Source organism: Alexandromys fortis, unplaced genomic scaffold (assembly GCF_014885135.2).
Source record: "Alexandromys fortis isolate MF-2015 unplaced genomic scaffold, M_Fortis_MF-2015_v1.1 scaffold_3, whole genome shotgun sequence".
NCBI lineage: Eukaryota > Metazoa > Chordata > Mammalia > Rodentia > Cricetidae > Alexandromys > Alexandromys fortis.
Window position 1 is genome coordinate 15,455,824 of NW_026067909.1, and position 8,966 is coordinate 15,464,789.

Here is an 8,966-nt window from a genome sequence, read left to right on the forward strand (position 1 = left end):
AGATGATGAGAAATCTGAAAGAGAGATCTTGGACTGAGGCTTGTGTCCTGAGCCACAGGTTATTGCTGATGGCAGACCTGCAGAGCTAGATTCAAATGACAGAGACAAGTTAGACACAGTCAGAGAGGTAAACACACAGGGCTCAAGAGACAGAACGGCTTTAGTCTTGATGGCTGGACACATCCCAGACCTGTAATTCCACCCAACACGAGTTTATCTGGACAGTGAGGTGATAGGGTCTTGGTGATGGAGGTGGAATTCGATCCGCTCTGGCATCTCTGTCCACCCCACGCATTTAAGCTCTCTTTTGCCGAAGTCCTACTAAGCCTGGAGCATAGCTCCTCTGTCCACTGCAAACCTGTCTGTTTCCTTGTTCTGCCAGGCTTTTCAGAAACACTGGCCCTGCTACCAGAGCCCCAAGACCCCCCATGAGTGCTGGTAACGGAAGTCCTGGATAGTGAAGACCTGGCTGGTCCAGGAGTGAGCACTCCAGCATGCCACCCATCCTCCAGTGCCTGCAACAGTCCACCTCGATGATGAGCCGCAGGAAATTCCTCCTACTGGTACTAGGGTGCAGCACGATAAGCCTCCTCATCCACCAGGGGTCGCAGCTCAGTTGGTAAGTGGGGAGATTTCATTGAGGGGGTATGGATGGCCCCATAGGAGGAACTGTAGTCCAGAGCAACCAAAAGGCTTCTCTGGGCTTTCCTCCCTGCCTGTAATCCAAAAGTATTTTCCATACATATCCTCTAGAGCAGTGGTTCTCAACCTCCCTAATGCTGCGACCCTTTAATAAAGTCCCTCATGTTGTGGTGACCTCCAAGTATAAAATTATTGTTGCTACTTCATAACTGTAAATTTGCTACTGTTATGAATCATAATACAACTATCCGTGTTTTCCAGTGGCTTTAGGTGAACCCTGTGAAAGGGTCGTTTGACCCCCAGGCTGAGAACCACTGCTCTAGAGCCAGCCGGGCTACGACTGAACTCTGTAAGAGTGAGTGAACTGTTCAGTCACAGAATCATTATCCAAGATTTGACTCTAGCCTGAGTCTTTCCTACAGCATCACAGCTGAATGCTTCCTCAAGGGCACCAGCAGCATTTTCTGTTGTTCATTCTCCTGAGACAGGGTCTCTCTTCGTAGCCCATTTTATTTTATTTTATTTTATTTTATTTTATTTTATTTTATTTTATTTTTGGGTGCAGTTGCTTATCTTCATAGCTCTTTTTAAAGCTCTCTTTTGCAACCTAAAAGCTCCTCCTGGAACTCTTTAGAGCAGGCTGGTCTCAAACTCAAAGACTGACCTGCCTCTGCCTCTTTAGAGCTGGGATTAAAGGCACGCACCACTAAACCTACCTGCCCTTGAGCTCCTGATCCTCCCACCTCCATCTCCTGAGTGCTGGGATACAGGTGTGTACTACCACACTTAGACACCAAGTTTATGAAGTGCTAGAGATCAAACCCATGGCCACAAGAATGCTAGGCTAGTATTTTACCAACTGCACTAAATCCTAAATCCTGCAAACAATTTCCTAGTCCATTACTTAGGGCATAGGCCTCCGTTTCTAAGATCATGCCCTCAACTATACAATGTGTGAGCCTCTGGTCATTCCAATAGAGGGCACCAAACAATAAGAATTGGTGCTGGGCGCACGCTTTTATTCCCAGCACTCGGGAGTTAGAGGCAGGCGGATCTCTGTGAGCTTGAGGCCAGCCTGGTCTACAGAACTATTGTCAGGACAGGTTCCAGAGCTACACAGAGAAACCTGTCTTGAAAATAAAAAAAAAAATTTTAAAAATTAAAAAAAAAAAAGAATTGGTCTCTGTTCCTGATTCCCTGTGTAAACCCACCAAATCCCTAGACGTTTCAAGGTGTCAATTTCCCCTGTATTCCTGAGAATAGTATAAATAGTATAAATCCTTGCCAAAGGATTTGCTGGTTTTATAGACGATGTTTGTATAGACATTATCCTGAGCCCAAACCAGCTACGTACAGGAAATCCCCATGGTGTTCTCAAGCCGCTTAGAGCTGCCCTTGTCACTTGATGCTTGGACAACAGAGAATAATCAGGAGTGAGTCAAAGCCTGTCCCCATCTAATAGGTAACCAGTAATTCCAAACGTCCTTGCTGCAGGATCAAAGAACAGAGGTGAAAACGGCATCAGGGCTATACTTAGGTTTAGAATGATACCTTAGCACACAGCAAAAGCTCAAGAAATGCACATATAAATAAATGAACAGGTCTCCAAAGACCTTAATAGAAACATGTAAGAACAACAACCAATGTATTGCTGCAAAGTTTGAGGTTAACCCACACACACCGAAAGGGATCAACTAGTTAAAGAAATGAGAATGAAGACAGAAAAATATTTGGTGACTGAGTCCTCAATTTCTATACACTTAAAGTAAGATCCCTCAAGGATCTCCAAGGACTGTTGGCCCTTACACTATTTCTACATTTAAAATTTACCTTAGGCCAGTGGAGGTAGTTCACAACTTTAATCCCAGCACTCGGGAGGCAGAGGTAAGTGGATCTCTGAGGTTGACGCCAGCCTGGTCTACAAATCGAGTTCCAGGATACCCAGGGTTACACAGAGAAACCCTGCCTCAGGAAAAAAAAATACATTAGATAAAGCCAGGCATGGTGATGGTGATACACACCTTTGATCTCAGCACTTGGGAGGCTGAGGCAGGGGGATCTCTTTAAATTCAAGGCCAGCCCATTCTACACAGCAAGTTCCAAGACAACCAAGGCTACACAGTGAAAATATCTCAAAACACTTTAACTTTAAAACTTAGCAAAGAGGACTGGAGAGATGGCTCAGAGGTTAAGAGCACAGGCTGCTGCTCTTCCAGAGGTCCCAAGTTCAATTCCCAGCAACCACTTGATGGTTCACAACCATCATAATAGGCTGGGCGGTGGTGGCGCACGCCTTTAATCCCAGCACTCAGGAGGCAGAAGCAGGCGGATCTCTGTGAGTTCGAGACCAGCCTGGTCTACAGGAACTAGTTCCAGGACAGGCTCCAAAACCACAGAGAAACCCTGTCTCGAAAAACCAAAAAAAAAAAAACCAACCATCATAATGGGGTCTGATGCCCTCTTGTGGCATGCAGACAGAACACTGTATATAAATAAATCTTTAAAAAATAAAATAAAAATAAAAACTTAAGCTAGGTGTTAGTGAAGCAGGCCTGTAATTCCCACACTCAGAAGGCTGAGGCAGGACCACAAATTCAAAAGCAGACTGAGCAACACAGCCTCAGCAGGCTTGCCAGGGTTACAGACTAACTCCTCCTCCTCTTCTTCTTCCCTCTTCCTCTTTTTTTTTTTCCTTTTGTTTTTTTGAGACAAGGTTTCCCTGTAGCCTTAGGCCCTGTCCAGGAACTAGCTCTAGTAGACCAGGCTGGCCTTGAACTCACAGAGATTCACCTGCCTCTGTTTCCCAAGAGGAAATGGAGATGGCTCAGCAGGTGAAAGTGTTTTCCAAGTAAACTTGATGCCAGGAGTTCCAGCCACAGATCCCAAGCTTGCCAAAGGGCACATGTGATGACTCACATCTTGAATCCCACAACTTTTTTTTCTTTCTTGTTAATACAAGGTATCTTTATGTAGCCCTGGCTGTCCTGGAACTATGTATTCCAGGACTGCCTCTAACTCACTGAGATCTGCCAGCCTCTGCCTCGAGAGTGGGAGTAAAGTGTGTACCACCACTGCCTGGATAATCCCAGAACTCTTTTTCTTAACATATAATTTTTATGTTCATTGATGTTTTGCCTGCATGTATGTCTGTGTGAGGGTGTCAGAAGCTTGGAACTGGAGTTATAGGCAGTTGTGAGCTACCATGTGGATGCTGGGAATTGAACCCGGGTCCTCTGGAAGCTCCTAACCACTGAGCCATCTCTCCAGCTTCGAATCCCAGAACTCCTAAGGAGATATGGGAGATGGAGACAAGAGAATCAGCAAGAAGGGCATAGTCCAAGTAACCTGACCTACTCAGTACAGAGACAGAAACTAGTCTTGGCCTCAACAAGGTAGAAAGAACAAATTACAAAACTGTCCTCTGATCTCCACATGCATGCCATAGTACTTTTTGTGTACGTGTATACACACATGTGTGCTAAATAAATAAAAATTAAAAAACCAAGTCCACAAAACAGCTACTGAAAACAAAAAACATTTATTCTCTTTCCATTTCTTTGAGTCATGAATCCAAATGTGGCTAAGAACTCCTGATTCCAGGTCTTTTGTAGATTTTCAATTAAGGTGTCTTCCAGACATATAGTCTTTTCTGAAGGACTGACTGAAAGGGATCTGAAAAAGTTCAGAGAGTTTGCAGACTTTAGTTCTTCAAGCAGGCTGATGGAGTCGGTTCTCAAGTTTCTTTGAGACTGTCATCATATGTTTTCTAGCTAACTGCCCACGGTCTGCCTGCCTCCTTCTAATAAAAATTATCCTGGCTGGACGGTGTTGGTGCAGTCCTTTAATCCCAGCTCTCAGGAAGCAGAGGCAGGAAGATCTCTGTGAGTTTGAGGCCAGCTTGGTCTACAGCGCAAGTTCCAGGACAGCCAGGGCTACACACAGAGAAACCCTGTCTTGAAAAATCTAAAAAAAAAAAAATTAAAATAGCCCGGTGGTGGTGCAGGCCTTTAATCCCAGCACTCGGAGGTGGAGGCAGGCTGATCTCTGAGCTACAGGCTGGCCTAGAATTTACAGAGATCCACCTGCCTCTGCCTCCCAAGGGCTGGAATTAAAGACACCACCACACTCCCCAGTTTACTACCCCCTCCCTCTTCCCCCCTCAAAAAAAACCTTTATTTGTATTGTAGATGGGCTATTTTGCATGCAGTGCCATATAAGGCCAGAGAGAGCATAGAGTCCTACAAGATTGGAGTTAAAGACAATTGTGGCCAAATGGGTCCTGGGAATTGAACCCGGGTCCTCTTGAAGAGGCAGCAAGTGTTCGTTCATAGGGCCCATCTTAAAGGTTACCTGCCACTTGACTTCTATCGCAGAATAAAGCCCATGCCCGTCCACTTTTGCACACTGGCCACATTTGGTCCCCCAACATCGCCGCACCTCTGCATTTTCTCTTCCCACACACCCTGGGCTTTGCAGGTACCCCAAGTTGTTCCCTCTGAGCTGCCCGCCTCTGCGAGAATCGCCACCCCGTGCCAAGCACACGGCCGTGGCCTTCCTGAAGACTCACAAGACAGCGGGTACCACGGTGCAGAACATCCTGTTCCGCTTCGCCGAGCGCCACAACCTCACGGTGGCCCTGCCTCATCCGAGCTGCGAGCACCAGTTCTGCTACCCGCGCAACTTCTCGGCGCACTTCGTGCACCCGGCCACGCGGCCCCCGCACATGCTGGCCAGCCACCTGCGCTTCGACCGCGCAGAGCTCGAGCGCCTCATGCCGCCGGACACCGTCTACGTCACCATCCTGCGCGAGCCCGCCGCCATGTTCGAGTCGCTTTTCAGCTACTACAACCAGTACTGCCCGGCCTTCCGGCGCGTGCCCAACGCGTCGCTCGAGGCCTTCCTGCGCGCGCCCGAGGCCTACTACCGTCCCGGTGAGCACTTCGCCATGTTTGCGCACAACACGCTGGCCTACGACCTGGGAGGCGACAACGAGCGCAGCCCTCGCGACGACGCGGCCTACCTGGCGGGCCTCATCCGCCAGGTGGAGGAGGTCTTCTCGCTCGTCATGATCGCCGAGTACTTCGACGAGTCGCTGGTCCTGCTGCGGCGCCTGCTGGCCTGGGACCTGGACGACGTGCTCTACGCCAAGCTCAACGCGCGCGCCGCCACCTCACGCCTGGCCACCATCCCCGAGGCGCTGGCCCGGGCCGCGCGCGCCTGGAACGCGCTCGACGCGGGCCTCTACGACCACTTCAACGCCACCTTCTGGCGCCGCGTGGCGCGCGCTGGCCGCACATGCGTCGAGCGCGAGGCGCGCGAGTTGCGGGAGGCCCGCCAGCGCCTGCTGCGCCGGTGCTTCGGCGACGAGCCGGTGCTGCGACCCGCCGCCCAGATTCGCACCAAGCAGCTGCAGCCCTGGCAGCCCAGCCGCAAAGTGGACATCATGGGTTACGACCTGCCTGGCGGCCGCGGTGCCGACCCCACCACGGAGGCCTGCCTCAAGCTTGCTATGCCTGAGGTGCAATATTCAAACTATCTGTTGCGGAAGCAGAAGCGCCGAGGCGGTGTGCGATGGAGGCCAGAACCGGTCCTGGATAACCCTCCCCCTCGGCCCATCCGAGCACTGCCCCGCATCCCCCAGGCTACCTGAGTTCTGTCCGCCTCCTGTACTCAGGGCTTGCTCCATTAGGGCCCTTTTATTCTCCACGGGCTCGAGCCCTGTGTCCAAATGAGGTGCATCTATCTGCATCTGAGCCTGCCACCCCGGTGTTGCCTGAAGCCCACTTTCTGGGATGGCATTGATGGGCCACCCGCTCCTCCTTCCCAACTGGTTGGTGACTTTGACAAGAGATCCAAGGGCGTTTCAATACTGCCCACCCTGCCTTTTTCTGGGGGCTGAGCCCCCACCTGTGTGAAGTGGATGACCACACACCCCAGAGAGGGCCTGAGGCCTGGGAAAATGGCCGTGCCTCCTGTCAGTACCTGAGCGTTTGTTCTTCCCAGGGCTGCAGAGGTCCCCTACTGTCTTCCAGGTTCTACCTTCCCTAGACACCTAAGCTGCTCCCAGTCACCCAGAACCAAGAGTTCTTGGGTTGGGCTTTTTGTTTGGTTCTTCTTCCTCCACCTCTTCTTCTTTTTTAATAAAATAACTTTAAATTATGCCGGGTGTATGTCAGTAATTGAAAGCTAGAAACTCCGGGCTTGAGGATGAGGCAGATCTTTGAGATGCTGTGACTGAACCCAGACTTCATCAAGCTCCACACCCTTTCTCGGTCCTTTGACCTGGCACACCCACAGTGACCAAAGCCTTCTGAGCCCCACTTATTTGACCAAATGCTTCTATTCATCAGTTCAACCACATTTCCCTAGCATCAAGTTTGGGAATGCAGATGAACAGGGAAGATAGGGCCTCAAACCTCAAGGAGCTCCTAGGGACTGAGTCAGAAGCAAACCTGGGACTGCCACACGGTGTTGACAGGCTGGGAGCAGGGTCACTTTCAGGCAAGGGGTGAGGCTTAACTCCAGTGTTTCCTCCCCCTGGAAAACCTTGACTTCACCACTGGACACCCCCTTTCCACAGAAACTCTGACAGGATGTGGTGGCAAATGCCTTTAGTCCCAGCACTAACTGGCAAGTGTTTGAATTTGAAAGCAGCTTGGCCTACATAGTTCTAGGCTAGTCGGAGCTATATAGTGAGACCCTGTCCCCCAAAACAAACAAAAATGAGAACTAGGAATTCTGTTGCTTTCTCTAGAGCTACCTTGAAGTAGCTAGGCAAGTAACAAAACAGCAGCTCACATGGCCCGCTACTCTCTTCGAGCTTTGCTTGAATTGATTGGTGAAGGAAACACTACTTCCCACATGATGGAGCTGTGCCTACGCTCAGCGATCCTGCCACACAGCTTGAAAGCCGGGATTTGAACCCAGACCCTGCAGCTTCAGTATCTGCCCACATGTGCAGTGTCCAGTGTCACTCAAATATTGAAGGTCACATGCCACAGGCTGACCCTTTGGACCTTCTCCCAAAAGAATGGAAAGTGAGACTTTGCTATCAGCTTTTATTTTCCAATGAGACAATGGTTGGCTTGTTTGGGCAAGGGAGGTGGTCGTGGCTGGTTGGCAGGCTTCATGAAACTCCATCTTATTATCTGTTTACGCTTAGTATAACAAAATACCCACGACTCCATAGCATATGAAGGAGAAATCAGAGTTCTGGTGGCTCAGAGCATGGCTCCAGCTTCTGCTTAGCTTCGGGTGAAGTCCTCATGGCCAAAGGACATGTGTAGGAAGACAAAAGAGGAAAAAACGAAACAATATGGCACACTCTCAGAAATTAATTCCATCCCCAAGAACAAGAGCACACATCCAGCCCAGAGCCTCCCTCCCTCCCTCCCTCCTCTCGACAGTTATAGACCAAATGTCAACACACTTTGAGTTTGAAAGGCCCTGTTTCTGTAGCACCCTCTTTTCACCAGCAGAACTCTGGAAGGAGCAATAATTCGTGTCATGCAGTGCTATAATTAGGTTTCTGCTGCAAAACAGCAATAAAGTATTGTACTAGACTCAAGGCCATCCATGAAGACAGTGTCCTCTGGTCCCCATGCCTGGAAAGCACTTCCTATTCTACCACCTTCCTGTAGCTCTAGCCTTCGGTCATGCCTCTGCAATGAATATCTTTGTCTTGCCCTTGGTTGCTATAGAAAATTCAGACATGTTGGGGGCTGGAAAGGTAGCTCAGTGGTCAAGAGCACTGGCTGCTCTTCCAGAGGACCTGGGTTCAATTCCCAGCATCCACATGGCAGCTCACAACTGTCTGTACCTCCAGTTCCAGGGGATCTGACACCTTCACAGCAATGTACATAAAATGAACTTTAAAAAAAAAAGAAAAAAGAAGAAAATTCAGACTTGCCTTGTATCTACCTTGACGGGCCTCTCCTGTGCTCCCTGGCCCCTGGGCATGGCCTCGTTTATATGGTCCAAGTTCAACAAAGTACTACTCTGGATTCAAAAATACTTGGGTCCAGAGACTAATGCCACTCTTGAGCACTAGGAGACGGATCTTCTGTCTGACTTGGGGCAGAGGCTCTAGACCTTGATCCAAACAGTTGTAGTGCCAGCTAGACCCAGGAGGCAGGCTGTCTCTTAGGTCTCCAGTGTCTTCCAGCAAGATTCCTTATATAACATTCATTTAGTGTGTGGACCAATATGTGGCCTACTTCTTGTGATTCTGGAGTGTAGCATTTTACTCCCCTGTAGGGTCAAGTTTCCTAAATGAAACTTTGGGAACAGTGGCCAGTCCGCAGAAGCTCCCTCAAGGTGCCCCA

General features: G+C 49.5%; 1 protein-coding gene across 1 annotated transcript; it reads left to right on the plus strand.

Moving 5' to 3' along the window:
- The first annotated feature begins 494 nt into the window (after positions 1 to 494).
- Gal3st3 (galactose-3-O-sulfotransferase 3) lies at positions 495 to 6,680 on the plus strand. Its single transcript, XM_050137740.1, has 2 exons — positions 495 to 619; positions 5,023 to 6,680. Exons 1-2 carry the CDS (start codon positions 495 to 497, stop codon positions 6,290 to 6,292), a joined length of 1,395 nt encoding a protein of 464 aa, XP_049993697.1. The 3' UTR covers positions 6,293 to 6,680.
- The last annotated feature ends 2,286 nt before the right edge of the window (positions 6,681 to 8,966 follow it).

What these genes read in the sequence shown, in the direction of transcription:
- Gal3st3 (XM_050137740.1), top strand. Translation starts at nt 495, where the DNA reads ATGCCACCCATCCTCCAGTGCCTGCAACAGTCCACCTCGATGATGAGC. An exon ending in CAGGGGTCGCAGCTCAGTTG is followed by an intron (nt 620 to 5,022) that starts GTAAGTGGGGAG and finishes CGCAGAATAAAG; the next exon opens with CCCATGCCCGTCCACTTTTG.